Source organism: Diceros bicornis, chromosome 11 (genome assembly GCF_020826845.1).
Source record: "Diceros bicornis minor isolate mBicDic1 chromosome 11, mDicBic1.mat.cur, whole genome shotgun sequence".
NCBI classification, from domain to species: domain Eukaryota; kingdom Metazoa; phylum Chordata; class Mammalia; order Perissodactyla; family Rhinocerotidae; genus Diceros; species Diceros bicornis.
The window spans coordinates 40,059,488-40,074,801 of NC_080750.1; the positions used below are offsets into that span (position 1 = coordinate 40,059,488).

General features: G+C 41.5%; 1 protein-coding gene across 2 annotated transcripts in view; it reads right to left on the reverse strand.

Moving 5' to 3' along the window:
* Positions 1 to 15,314, reverse strand: part of GATB (glutamyl-tRNA amidotransferase subunit B) — a 75,665-nt gene that overhangs the window by 43,665 nt on the left and 16,686 nt on the right. For both annotated transcript variants that reach the window (XR_009221550.1, XM_058550192.1), the window contains exons 3-4: positions 2,901 to 3,014; positions 404 to 602 (exon numbers count right to left, since the gene is read on the reverse strand). Coding sequence is in view for 1 of the 2 variants with exons in the window: in XM_058550192.1 (XP_058406175.1) it covers positions 404 to 602; positions 2,901 to 3,014 (313 nt within the window). In the remaining variant the exon portion in view is untranslated. The remainder of the gene's footprint in view (positions 1 to 403; positions 603 to 2,900; positions 3,015 to 15,314) is intronic.

Consider the following 15,314-nt stretch of genomic DNA (forward strand, 5'->3'; position numbering starts at 1 on the left):
CAATCGGATCAGCAGATAAATGAGGCTGAAGTTTTAGGAAAACCCTGCATTACTGAAGGACTTGCGAAGAGGGGGTTCTAGTCTTTGAACTGTTTCTCTCTTTCCTCTCACTTTTTGATTTTTAACTTTGGTTCATTTCTTTCAAAGTCTGCTTAAGACATCAAGCTGTCGGGTCCGTGACTATGTGGCTACATTTGTCTCATTTTAGTGGTGGATTATTAGCAAGCCCAATAGTAATCACAGTTCAAGCGGTGCTCTCTAATCAGCTATGCCAATAACAACGCTGATATTTTTATCTCCATCTGTCACACTGCTGGGCCTGTTTCCTCAATTGGTCTGGGAAAACTCTGGAGGAGAACAGAGGTGGCCGGAAGGAAAAGTAACGGAAAATCTCCAAGCCTACCCGCCCTGTTCAAATCAATGAGCGTCTGAGACCGCAGGTCATCGTGGAGGCTTTTGCCACTGTCTTGCTCCAGCTGGATCTGCTTGACCCTCACTGTCTTGTTGATCACCTGACTCCGCTTCTTCCCCACACAGACGCCGTACACCATGCTCCCATTCACAGCGATCGGAAGCCTTTGCTGGGTAATTTGGTAGCCTGCCTGCACACAAACATGGGTTACACAGTCACTAGTCCAGACATAAAAGCCGGTACAGTTTACTTTTGCTTTTAATGTCACAAAACTATAAGCTTACTTAAAAACACAACAAAACAAAACAAAAACAAAAAAGGAAAAGGAGAAGAAAAATTAGTTTATACACTGCAGCCATAATTTACTCTGGCCTGTTCTGGCTTTTCCCATTCCCGCTTTCCTTCCCCGCTCCCCCCTGCCCCCCCATAATGATGCAATAAACAACACGAATCTCATCTTCCCTACCTAAGTACCATTTTGGGGAATAACAATAATCTCATTGTCAGAGGCCTCTAAGAAAAGAATTTATTGTTTCCACTTAGCTCATTAGCCTAAACCCTGCATCTGATTACTGGGCTCCTGACAGACCCTCCTTACTGGGAAGTGCTGGCTAAGCATTTTGCCATCTACTCTCAGCAGGGCCGACAGCAGTTGTTGGTGCGTTTTAGCTTGTTTTGTTCCTGCTCTGTAAGCTAACCACTCATGCCAGCTGTCCTCTCTGACCCAACTTTCCTGCTCCTCTAGCCAGAAGACGCTGTGACACTCACACTCAGCTAATGGAAAGCATGTAGTACTGAAATACTGATAGATGTTGCTAGGAATCCCTCACCTCCTTCTAAATGGAGAGGAAGAATTACTTTCAAACGCACACATGCATCAACACACATTAAAGAGACAGCAGGTCAATACGGAGAACTGGAGAGAAAAACAGCTGAAGCGTCTGTAGCACATGTGGGTCCAGACACTGTCCTCAGTCCCTTATCCCCTTGACAACCTACGAGGGAGGTACAGGGCAGACAGGGGTTCAGGGCCTTGCCCACAGCCACAGAGCTAGTAAGTATCAACATCAGGATTTGAACTCAGATGGTCTGGCTCCAGAGTCTGTGCTCCTAGCCAGCAGGCCAGCATTTTTCAAACTTTGGCTGCATCTGATCACGGAGCAGGCTGGTCAAAACACAGACTGTCTGTCCCCACCTGAAGTTTCTGATTCTGCAGGTCTGGGGTAGCATCTGAGAATTTACATTTCTAACAAGTTCCCAGGAGATGCTGATGCTAGTGGCCTGGAGAACATACTTTGAGAACCACTGCATTATGCCAACTCATTCTCTGGGCTGAAATAGGAGTCTCAATTTATAAAAATTAAACTCTGAGTAGGGTTGCCAAATAAAATATAGGATGCTCAGTTAAATTCTAATTTGAATAATTTGAATAAATTGTTTATTCAGATAAACAACGAATACTTCTTTAGTATAAGTATGTTCCATATAATATTTGGCAACACTAACGAGATTATCTGAGCTACCTGGGCCAGAAAGAACAGAAAGCCATAGATAATCACAACATCTCATTTTAGTCACATATTGTTCAGTCTCTCACCTTAACCAAATTGGTTATCACTTTTAAAAATGAAAAAAATGCAGTTTAATTCTCTCCACCCTACTAAGCAGTAGAATTTGCGAAAAGGCTGGCAGCCAGAGGAGAAAAGCGGCAGCAGTTGGAGAATTCAGGTTTTAGCTGCATTTTTTATTTAATTCTACTCCCGCCCTCACCCACTAAAAAACAGCTGACCCCAATCTTCAGTTTAAGGAGAAAAACGTGAAGCAACATTGTCACTACTGTTTTTCTAAATCTGAAGGAGGGCCATACTTATTATCAGAGGCTCAGATAGAATGAAAAATTATTTTGGGAAACCCATGCAACATTACAGTTTTGGTTCAGTTCAATATTATGAAAAATTGGCTCTAGTTCACACTGGCTTCTCTTAAAAGAAGTTTCTAATTTTAAGGAAAAAGCAGGTTAATATTGGGTTTACTGCTCAGCCAATTACTGCTGTTAGTCAGGCTTCTGGGACATGTTTCGTATTACTAGAAACTTCAACTTGGAAGAGGGAAGCTCTCACTATGTCTACAGAGCTACAATATGCATTTACCATGGCAGCAGCCACAAAGTGAGCTTTTGTCCTAACAGGCAATTAGCACCAAACACCATGGCTCGGCTGAGCCTGAGAACACTGGCTGCTTCTACTCCCCGTTCAATTATGAGCGAGCCACCAGAAGCATGAGGCTAAGCAAGGAGTCAGCAATCAGGACAACTGCATCCAATCTAGTAAACATCGGGGGGCACCTGCCTTCATCAGGGCCATGCAGAAATTCCCGCTGAGATGGACAGAGCTCTGATTGAAAACATGAGAGGCACAGCCCTCCTCCCTCACTCCAAACCCCCCCAGCTCTGAGAACTTACAGAGGGTGGATCACAAAGCATACTTACAGGGAGGTCTGCATAGAAGTAGTGCTTCCTGTCAAACAAGGACTTCTTGTTTATGCGGCAGTTCAGTGCCAGGCCTGTCATCACTGCCGCTTCGACGCACCTCCTGTTGAGAACCTATGGAAACACGACACAGCTCCTCTCAGATCCACAGTCTGAACAAATGCTTCTCCCACACACTGACATCCTCCCTGAATATTCAATTTGGCCCTTCAATGAGCATTATTTCTGGTTCTCTGTGTGGGCAGCTCCAGTTCACAAGCTGACTTTGTCTGGAATCTGGAGAACTTTATATAAAAAAGAAAATGGGTCCCCCTGGTCACTTAATGAACCGCCACATCAGGGATCCTTTCCTCCAATTCCTCACGTCAAAGTTAACAGGGAAGATTCCAGAAAAGCTCAGTAGAGTGGTTACTACATGGAATAAAGTTAACCTCGCTCCCTCAGCAAGCAGAACAAGGAGCTGGTCAGAATACATGAGAGGCATTGACTCCTTAGTGGAGGATCCAAGAAGCAGCTCACAAACCTCAGGGAGGTTGGAAAACACTTCGACAGAGAAAGAACGAACTTCTAGAAACTATAGTGCTGTAGCCATTTCCTCAAGGGCTAGGAAAAGTGGCACACCTGCCTCCTTGCTTTCTGTCCAGGCCTGGCCAACACCCTACAAGTGGAGCCTGAGCGGGCTCTACACCCTGAGCTGCTGGTCCCTCCAGGGGCTCTCAGAGCTCAGGAGTTCCTTCTGGATCCCACCCTGCCCCACTGTCAGAGTGAATGACCAAGAAATGACTAGCAAATCTCCTAGCCCAAAAGGACATGAACAGCTTTTAAGAACTTTGGGGTGGGGATGGGGGTTTGGAATAAGATAGACAACCAGAGATAAGGAGAAAGAGCATTAAGTTCTGGAGTCAGGTCCAAATCCCACTTCTGCTATGAATATGTATAGCTGTGTGACTGGAAGTCTCTGTTTCCTCATCTCTGAAACAGGGGTTTAATATCTACCTTGCAGAGTGGATAAACTAACAGCTAGAACATCTACTCTATAGTAGGAATTCAATAAAGAGCTCATTTTCCCCACTCTACTTTGGTGAAATTTTTGAGAACATCATGCTTGCTGATGAAACATATTTCTATTTTTTATTAGAATATTTATGATGTTCTTTAGTATATTTTGTATGTTATTATCTATATAGGGCTTCCCAGTTAAGCACTTTCACATTCACCATTTTATTTCAGCCTAACGGCAACCCTGTAAAGAAGGAATTAGTATTATTTCACTGTATCAGAAAAAGAACCAAGACCCAAAAAGACAATAAGACTGGCCCAAATCACAGAGCTGGCAACCGGTAAAGCCAGCTCTAGAGTCCACACATGCTCTTGCCTAGAGGGAGACAAACAGAATCCCTGTGGTTCAGGGACTGGCTCTCCGAGCTGGGATGACGAGCGTGACACTTTGACACAGACAACAACTTGATCAAACACACAGATTTTAAAAACAAATGTATACAACAAAATGTAAGAGGCATCTCTACTTACTGCAATATACAACCACCAAAAGAAATCCCAAACAGCAAATCTCCCTCCTGGTAACAACATCACGTGCCTTGTTTTGGAAGCCAGGTTACAAAATGGAGCCATCTCACAGGTTCTATTTGGAATTCTTCAAATAGGCTGAATAATATTGTCAGCTCTGCAGTAATAATGGTTTTCATGAGAAGACGTGTGTGTATGGGGAACAGGATGCTCTAATTATTGACGTTTTCACTTGCCAATGTTTGGCATTTTACTGAACAGTTGTTACTGCAATACAAATATAGCTGGTGGAGAATGCTGCCAAACCCAAGCCTGACGATCCAGGTCAAGGCACACAGGAACGGGAAGCTAGTGTCCCAGCCCCGACCCCTGCTCCTCTGGGCTGGGCTGCAGTGTGGGCTGGCCTGCAGTGTGGGCTGGCTTGTAAACTGCCTGACTCGCTGGTCTGTACCAGTTCTTGCTTTATCACTCCCACTGTTTCTCTAACCACTGCTTTCTCTCTCATCTCTGTCCAATCTGCCCTTTTGGGGCCAAGGTGCTTCTTCCTTCTAGGCATGAAGAGAACCCAGGTTTGTTTCGCTTGCTTATTTCTGAGCATGCGTTGCTAATAAACTCCCTGTGCCCGGCACCGTGAAGGAGTGAAGAGTTGTAGGTGATCACAGACTCTCACTGTGGCTGCGTGCACAGGAGTACACAGGCACTTGATAAACCATCAATTTCCAAAGAATAAGAATGCAGTAAAACACACAAACATTACAGTGATATTGAATATACTTTAATCTTTTTTTGGATGATTTAGAAGCCCTGAAGTACTTCAGGGTCAGAATTATAAGCATCAATCATCACTACACCATAGTTGCACAGAGGGGCTAGTAAATAGAGAGTGCCAGTTAAAAAAATGCCAAGAAAAAAGAATTTATTATGATCTTAGTCAAGCTGCTTATGACAGATGGATGTCCAGGTCAGCACGTTCTGAGGACAGCATGCAGAACTGGAAAATTCAACTCGGGCTGCCTTCATTCCAAAAAATTTCTTAAATGTCTATAAAGTCCTAGGCTTTAGGGATACAGAGGTCAAGAGGACTCTGTCACTGGCCTGAATGAATCTGCAGTGGGGACATGAACCTGCCAGGATCTCCAACATCCACCTCAAGTTCATCTTCCATACTGGGATAACCCTGCTAAACATGCAAATCTTACAGCATTTTGTTGCCTAAAATCACTTCATGGCCCCCAATGTCCACATGATAAAGGCCAAGCTCTTAACATGATCTAGCTCCTGCCTACATCTTTCATTTCATCTCCTATCATATCCCTGCACACACATATGGTCCAGTTCTCCTGTACAAACCACGCTGATCTGCTGACTTTCCCCATTCTTATTCCATTCAAAATCTACTGAGATGTCACCAAATCTGTGGAACTTTCCTTACTATTCTTCCTATGTACCTCTCTGACCTTCTATACACTTCCATTTGTGCTTGTATCACAGTGCATCGAATCTGTTTACATACACTTCCATTACACTAAGTTTCATGAGGATGGGAATCGTCTGTTCATCCTTGTATCCCTGGAGCCTAACACAGAACTGAAAAATAGTGGTGCTCAATTAACGTGTGTTGAACTCAAATGAGGAGGGAGGTGATGGATATCAAGGGAAGGTTTCAGAGAGGCAGTGATGCCTGAGTCTCCTCTAAGGTGTTACCTGCCACTTGCTGGCCCTCAAACTTGTTGCTGGAAATGCCCTGAAGCGACTACCAATCATGTATGAAGTGATCAAACAGGTAACTTGGAAACTCAAAAGACTAACTTGTCCTGAAAAAGCATTTTCTTTGCAGTTAACATAAATTAAAAGAATTTTCTTTGCAATTAACATAAAGGGACTACAAAGGATCTCAGGGTTAGCCACAACAGCTTTCGAGTGGAAGGAAAGCAACAATCCTTGGAACTCACAGCACACCTTTCTCAACTGAGCCTTAGGAGACTTCACGAATGATCAACAGCAAGAACTCATTGCGCACTGCACCATGTCAGGAGGTGTGCTGTGCACATCACATACATTTGCCATTTAATCCTCTCAGTAATCCTAGAGCAGATACTATTATGACCCTTATCTCGCAGATAATGAAGGGAAGCATAAAGATTAAGAAATTTGCCCAAGGTGACACATACAATAAACGGCAGAGCCAGGAAGTCAGAAGCCCAGAACCCAGGCTCTCAATTACTACAGTCTATCTTAAATCTTCAAGGAATAAAGTGCATTAGTGGTAGCTATCAAGCCTACTAACACTTGGCCATAACTCCGGAGCAGCTACTCAAACCAAATCCTACCGTAGATAATTCAAGGCAGATATTGTTTCTAACATTTTCTTCTTGCCAGTTTCTATCTCTATAGGTTTGCTTTTAGATGTTGTGCTCCTAGAGGGCAAGCATTGTGTTGTTTTAACTTTGTAAAATACTCAATACACAGTCTGTGGCATGTGGAGGGTTTGATAATGAGTGGAACTATAGGTTTTCTCAATTAGCAGGGTATGTTTCATTGCTAGACTTCTGAAACCCTTCGACACTAGTAGCCATGAAACGATTTCTTAAATAAGTGAAGAACCTAATTCTTTTATTAATCAGAAGATAAGAAAGGTATGACAGGTAGAGGCAGGAGATGAGACAGTCAGTAAATTTCACGACTAGTGGAGAGAGACTGGGCAGATCATGGCCAGGAAAAGGATATCGGGGTGGGGGTTGTGGGGAATAGTGAATGGTTTTTCAAAAGAATCACTTGTTTGGCTTGTTTGTAAAACCAGAGTAGTGCTGCACCCATAACTTGTCTGGAACCTAAAACATGTCCAGAGCATAAAGTGGCATAAACAGCCCAGAAACGCGTATGAGAACTCCAAGGAGACACTGTGACCCCAATTTGAGGATAGTCTTTTAGTTTTAAGATTTATTTAGCCTAACCAAACAAGCATTTCCTGATCTCTGAGTATAAGAGACCATCATTTTAAGACAACTCCCAACACATCCCCCCCAAAAATCACCAAGTTCCACATATTCTACTTTCTTAGCATATCTTGATTTTTTTCTCCTTTCTCCCCAAATCCTCTGGTTTAATTCAGGCTTCTGTTCAAACATTGCCCTCTTCAGTCAAGACTTCTGCACTAACCACCTGGCCAGGTTTCTCTGCCTCCATTCTCAGTCCTCTAATCTTTCCTCCACACCCATTCAAGAGTGACCTTCCTAAAGGATAAATCTGTCCATGTAATTCCTCTGCTTAAAATCCTTCTTCACTGCTCCTCATCCCCAGAAGGATCAAGTTCAAGTGCTTGGTGGAGTCTTCAATGCCCTTCATGCTTTATTTAGCCTGACTCCCTTTCTAGCTTCCTCTTCCTCCACTACCCCTAACCTAACAGACTCTCATGCAGCCATGCATGTGACCTGCTTTTGTAAAAATTGTTGCTTCAGCTGATAATGTTTCTTCTTCATCCACTTGAGCAAGATGTCAGCACCTGGCAAGACTCTCAGATGTCTGTCCCACCACTACCCAAGTCCAGGTATTTCTTCTTTTGAGCTCCCACACTCTGGTAAAGCACTGTCTCCCCAACCAGAGTTCCCTGAGGGCAGTCAAGTCATTTTATCTTATTCTTCTTTGCCTCATTACCTAAATGCAATACCAAGCTGATTAAACGTTAACTGAGGTAATGAATAATTTAACATTTCCTTTACCAACATCCAAAAGCTAGGAAATAAAAGCAAAATTGTTCTATAAAATATATGTGTCAGGAAAAAGAAACCACTCTTAGTATGTAAAATAGAACAAATTTAATGCAGAGGCTTTATTACACAGATGATAGAAGAGCTGAGACATCAAAGAGGGCACAATGAGGCAATTTAGGAGATTCTCAACAGCATGAAGCCACTCTTACCCGAGGGAGGGGAGATGGGGGGAAGCATCGGCATTGTTAGAGCCCGGGTATAGGACACCCAGAGGATGCTCGAAACATGGTGGACTTGTCTCCCAGTAGATGGAGCCATGGACAAGACCCAACCACTACCAGAGATGTTTCCCAGAGGCAGAGAGGGGAGGAGAAATACCCTACTGCTCCTTTCCTCCCACCTCCAGTCTTTCCTCAGAGCCTCCAGGTGGCTGAACCAGCCAGAAGCCAGCTGACTGGGGGCACTAGGAACTGCAGCCTGCGGGAGAGCCCCCTGTGATACTTGGTGGAAAGGGGAACAGTGAGGCGTGGACCTGAGGACATGCAAGCCATGACTGCACAGCAGATACATACATCTTTACCTTTACTTCTGTGACTAATTCTTTTGATAAATAATAATAAAATGATGCCACTCTCAGGTCTGTCCAATCAACATAAAATTGAAAACTCTGTGGACTCCTTTTTCACATACTGTGAGCCAAAAATTATGAAATGCTACTAATTTATAAGGAGCATTTGTAATAACTCAACTTGTCTTGGACCAAACTCTAAGTCTACATTAACTATTAGGAAAGGATTTGCTAAGCAAATTAACACAATGAAGAAGACTGCATAACATACTTAAGTCAACAATAAAATATTCCTTAGGATTTTAGCACATTTATGTAAAATTCTACTAATTACAAATAAATCCATTCACTAAAGTCAGTCTCTGGGACCTATACCAGGAAATATTTTCTAATATGCTTCAAAGGAATAAAACTGCATGCCTTTCAAAATAGCCTGTAATTCACATCATTTCTCTCCCCTTCCTACTTCACCCTCAACTGGTGAGCCTTTGTTGCAATGATACCTAAAGTTAGTCCAATGGGTATCAGTATCCCCATAAAAAATTGAGGCAACATAACAAGACTATGAACTCACTGAAAACCCAGTTAGCGATTCCTCTAGAGCATTAAAACAAAGACTACAAGGTGATGTTTTACAAAAAGCCCAAATGGCAATTATTCTGTGAAGCTAATACTATATATGACAAATCTGATGATTAAGACATAGCATGGTAAATGCTTTAATTTATGGAGAGAAAGTAATTAAGATTTATTAAGTAAAAATAAGGCAGTAAAATGGGCCTTCATCTTACTGCTAACCATAAATTTGTCTCAAAACTTGGGCTGCCTCTGATTCATATTCAAAGCAAAAGTTACCACACAGATAAATTTTCATTATGGTAGAGAAAACTGTTACCCCATTTCCTCACCCCCACATCCCTTGTCACCATTGAGGTCTTTTATCATCACCCAAAACAAATACAAAAACTCCTGAGTTATGATAATTAAGCTTGCTAAAACTAGTCAGTTAGTTAAGAGAATTTTTTAAAGTGGAATTTTACCATCAAAATTACTAACTTTATGCAGATATTAAATACTTATATAGATACACCCACATAAATATATATGTTCTTTATACCTAAACATGGGTATTGCTTAGGGAAAGGGAAAAAATGAATGCAACATTTTCTCTTTTGTTTAAATCCCTCTTTCATAAAAAGGGGGAAAAAATCAAATATCCATTTCATAGGAAACAACTACTCAAAAGAAGAAGAGTGTGGTTTGGCGGTTTCAGCCATCCTACAGCGCCAATGCTCCTCTCTACTCCCAGTCCTCTTGCACCAATTTCACTCCCCAGGACTGGTCAGGAGCAAGGGCAGGGATATTTCCGTGGTCCAAAGTGTTAGAAAGCCCACTCTTCTCCTCTAGGATTCCATTCTCCTCCTGCCTCTGTCTCCTTGGCAAGGTCAGGTGGCCTAGAGCCAGTGCCCACAGTCACCACCAGATAGGGCTGGAGAGGGCACCTAGACCAGCGTGGCCTTTGGCACTGGAGCAATCATTCTTGCTTTCCATGGACCATAGGAATACTAAGATGTGACATTCACCTCTGGGCTTGCAGCAGAAGGAAGGAAGAGCCCTTGGCTTGGCAGCTCTAGGCCTGCCTCTAGCCTAGATAAAAAGAGTTCACACAGGACAGCCTGTTTGCCGGGATTTCACTTTGGAGTTGGAGGCCAATGGCCCAACTACTGCAGCGTTCATTTGTGGAGTCTCATACTTGGCCATGTAGCCAAGTCAGACAGGAAGTTTTGAGAGTGGCTGGCAGCCAGCAAAAAACAAGATTGGGTGTTCAGGTTAACTGGTCTCTTTTCCTCTTTCCCACAACATTCTCAACAGTTACTAATTTGGCATTACTCATTGGCAATTAATCTGATCTCTGAAAGACTTATCAATTGACAAAGTAGGGTAAAACTGAGTCAGAAAGACCTGAGTCTAAATCTCACTCCTACTACTTATTAGCTGTGTGACCTTGCACAAATTACCTAACCTCTCTTGGTCTTAGTTTCCTTATCTATTAGGGGAAGAATAGTTATTTTGCAGGATTGTGCTGTGAATTAAAGGCCTAGACAATTGGTAGACATTTAGTAAATACTAGTTTCAGAATGAAAGTGTTATTAAATGCAAAATACCCATCTCAACTGAATCTTTCCTATGCAAGCTTTTCTAGGAGGCAAGGCAATCTAATCAGAAAAGGTCTAAATGGCTCCATAGATCCATTAATCTGGATTTACAATCCAAAGTAAGGCACAACAGATGCTTCAACTATGTATTATGTCAACATAATATTTCCCCCTTAAATGATAACCAATACCTTTTGGGATAATTAGTGTGTTATTGCCAGTGGAATAGAGACCATTTTCTTAACATCTCAGGAAGCTTATACTACTTCATTTTCTCTTTTTTATAGTGAAGTAAAATCTTCCTGGGTAACACTGTACACTTGTCTGTGGCTGGAAAAAGCTCCCATTCTCAAGTGAAAGAAACTACCTTCTAACAAGTTGAACAGTTATAAAACAGTTAATTGAACCAATTTTGGACAAAGGAGTCTATCCCATTGTTGCCCATCACACATCTGTGACTTCCTGTCTTCTAACATAGTAGCTACTTTTGAAATTCAAAGAGAGTCTGTGGAGAAGAGATGTATGAAGGCATGGAATAGACATGGGAATCGAGCAAAAAAAAACTATTGTTCTTTTTGAATAAAACTTTGGGATGGGGCCAGGATCTTTAATAGAGAAAGATTTCCCCCTATTTTAACTCTGAATATTTGTCTTTCTCTTGTTTATAACTTTTAAGAAAAGTATATTAATATTAAAAAGGCTAAAAACATACAAACCCATTCGTTTTAGATTGCCCTCACGCTGAAACTGACAAGTCTTTTCTAATCTATCCTAAAATTTACCCAGAAAACTCTACACCTGGAGAGACTCACTGGAATGACAAACTACTTCATATTACTGAAACCTCAAGAGTAATCAGTTAGTGATAACAAACTTTAATTTCATGAGTGAAAAGCTCTAATGATCCAGAATGAGATCTATTTTCATCTTCATATAGAAGATCGGTATTAAGTTGAAAGATCTGACTATTGTTGAGAAATGAACAACTGGCTTGAACCAACTGAAGTCGAAGAAATGCTGGCTAGGTATTCACTATTGGTATGGATAGAGAATTTGGTAGAACAAGGCCTGTGAATGTCAAAAGCAAATTCCTAGAGACACATCCCATTCCATCCAAACTGCACCTGCTAAGTTCATCAGTCCCAGGAATGTCCTCAGGAGTGAGCCTTTGGAACAGTCTATTAGGACACAGATTTTTAGGAAGAAAAAACTATCTCTAATTTTATGTATCCAATAGAAATACAGCATCGCATTAGAGTCTTCATAGCAAGCCATGAAATCATGGAGGTTAAGAGGAAAAAGAAAAAAGCCAAACTTTCACAGGGTAAAATCCCCTATTTCTTTAATTACATTTGCTTCAAGAGTAGATAATAAGATAAAATAGTGGGCCTGGACCTTAAAAAATGTCATGTCTTGAAAGGAAAGGAAAGGGGGGAGGGAGAGAAGGAAGGAGAGAGAGACAGAGAGAGAGAGGGAGAAGAGAGGGAAAGAAAGGGAAAGGAAAAGGAAAAAGAAAAAAAAAATGAGACTGAACAGACACGACGACTAAATGCAATGTGTGATCTTTGGATCCTGGACTGGGGAAAAGAAAATAAAGGATAATACTGAGACAGTGTGGAAACTTGAATATGAACCGTGTCTTAGACAAGAGTGTTGTATCAATGATAACTTTCTTGAGTGTGATAACTATACAGCGATCATATAAGAGAATGTTCTTGTTCCTAGGAGATAGATGCTGAAAGATTTAGGGATGAACCGCCATGATGTCTGGAACTTATTCTCAAATGGCTCATCCAAAGGAAAAACAATCTAGGTGCAGGATGGATGTTCACCGTACTACTCTTTCAACTTTTCTATAAGTTTGAATTGTTCAAAATAAAAAGTGTCGGGGAGGGAAAAAGGAGTAGATAATTCTACCTGAGAGGATGTTGAGACGTTATAAGCCTTAAGGGGGCGAGAGAGCCTAGAGTAGGCCAGAGCTATTTAAACTGATGCTAACTCTTAAACCATACAAGTGTATCATAAGCTTCCATTCACTGTTGCTGAAAATCAGTTGTAGAAAAGAAAACATCCTAGATACTATATCTATCTAAAACTTTCCTATGCCATAATTAAGTGATGGGACACATTAAGGCCCTTGTGTAGGTAATGAAATATGGTGCAATCTTCTTAGTAACTTCTTAGTAATTTTTTGTGAAAAATCTGTTAACAGGGAATTCTGTACTAACTATATATAAGTAAATAAATCCTGCATATAGACAATACATATATAATCAAGAATATGAAAGGAAGATTTGTTCTTTTACCTGGTAGGAAAATAATTTTCCCCAATTATATCTTTTCTAGTTGAAAATACTTTTAGCTTCCCCCAAAGTTGTATATGTATCTCATTTTCTGCTAATGCTTCCATTCTGTTGCCTGACCATGTAAACGTTCATGTAATTTCTCAATTTGTGCTTCTCTGAAAGACAGCTATGACTGAGAACTTCATATTATATGTTACTCATGCTGTTGTGATACGTGCCATTATAAGTTATTTCAGATGAGTGTTACACAAGTAACACTCACTCCCCAACCCCAATGGCCAAAATAAAATGGAAGTATCTGTATTTATATTTTAATGATGCAATGTTAAGAACATGAGTATCATAATAATACCAAATAACATTTACGTGTCACTTGAGAGTTTATGAAGTACTTTCACATACGTTAACTTCTCTGCATAGATCTAAAAATGGAACAGAACAAGAAATAAGGTAAATAGGATGGTTAGCTGGCTGTGATAAGTAGACAAAGGTTATGAGTGAGTACAGGCATCTTAAACGTTTACAACCAGCTATAAAGGAAAAATTCCCTGTTATGTTTTGTCAGAAATGAACAACTAGCAAATACTGCAGAAGGGAACGCAGTCTGGTGCTTCACGCTAAGAATCAGAGGCAGGCAATTCTCACTTCTATTTTTAACTGGGTTCCTGGCCTCCCTGTGTCCTTCGGCAAGTCAATAAGGCCCTCAGTTTTTTCTCCTATCAACTGGGGTTGGAGCCCCTGACCCTGCTCACTGGGGTGGCCTATGCGTTGGCAAACATCACTGAAAATTCAAGACACTATTGACAATCACATATTACTGCCTGTCTGCATCTCCTAAGAAAGCTGCAGAGCATGACAAAGACCCTTGATTGATTATGCTTCTTGCTTTTATACTTCTAAAAGGAGAATCACGCATCAAAATTTGAAACAGAATACTTTTAAGGCTCCTGGGAACACTAACGTTTTTCGATTCTGACTTATTCTCCCTGCCCCAGCTCCAGGCCTTATTATAAGGATGCAACCAGTGGTGGAAGGCAGTGGTGACAGGCTGGCAAAGATGAAGGCTCGCCAGCAAGAACTCTCTGCCATGAGGAACAGAATGCTCTTCAGAGGAGCCCAGCCTGACTACACTAACTGTGCCAATATCACCACGCCTACACTTGTCATATCTGGGATGCCAATGGCAAAATGACTTCCTAATTTTGCCAAGATTTTAAAAAGAGCTAAGGAAAAAAACTCCCCAAGACGCTGCAGTGTAGAGAATAGCCAACTCCTCCACTCATACTAAATGTGAAGCTGAAAATACATATAAAAATGACCAAGTAAGAAAGGCCCATTCCAATGGCCAAGTGTATATACTTGTGGTGTGGAGAAGAATTCCACAGAACCCACCCAAAAAGAGTACCTCACATCTACTCCCAGACACAATGAAGACACAGTGAAACTGGCTTATGCTTTTGAGGGCAGAACTGGGCATCCTCCATTCTCCTGCCTCCATGTTTCCATGTGGCTGGATTTTGCTCTCTACTCCATATTCTTTTGCCCTCCCCCAAAAGGAGTGGCTTTTCTGACTAGCAACTTGGGGGAAAGGAACTGAGTGCATGTGGGTTGGCCCCTCCTGGCTGAGCATTTTTATTACAGGCTTCTAGTATAAATTATCAGAAAAAAGCCTATAGGAGCTCTTTCTGATCAGCATGCCCACAGGGACAGTATATTCTGGTCCACACTGGCCACATGATTAGCGTTCTGCAAGTGGAAGGCCTACAATTATGGGGAACTGAGTTCAACTTAGGCAGAAATTACTAGAAGTGATTTGGCTATATATCAAGTTGCATTTTTTGAACCAAGCTATTATTGGTAATAAAGCTGATATGTTCATCTCCATCTTCTGAATTCTATGCTGATTTCTCAATTGGTTCTGACTCAAGAGGAGAAGAGAGTATTATTTTTATTGACTCTTTAAAGCCACACAATATTTTCCTGGAAACTCTTTTCTAGTACTCATAAAACCAATCTAGAAACCCCCACAGCATCACCAATGTCTCTACAAAGTAGAAGCAACCAGGTGGGCCAGCAGCCATAGCCAGGCATGCATTTCCTGTGAGGGAAGAGCTCTTACAGGGCCGTAATTTTTTAAGTTATGGAAC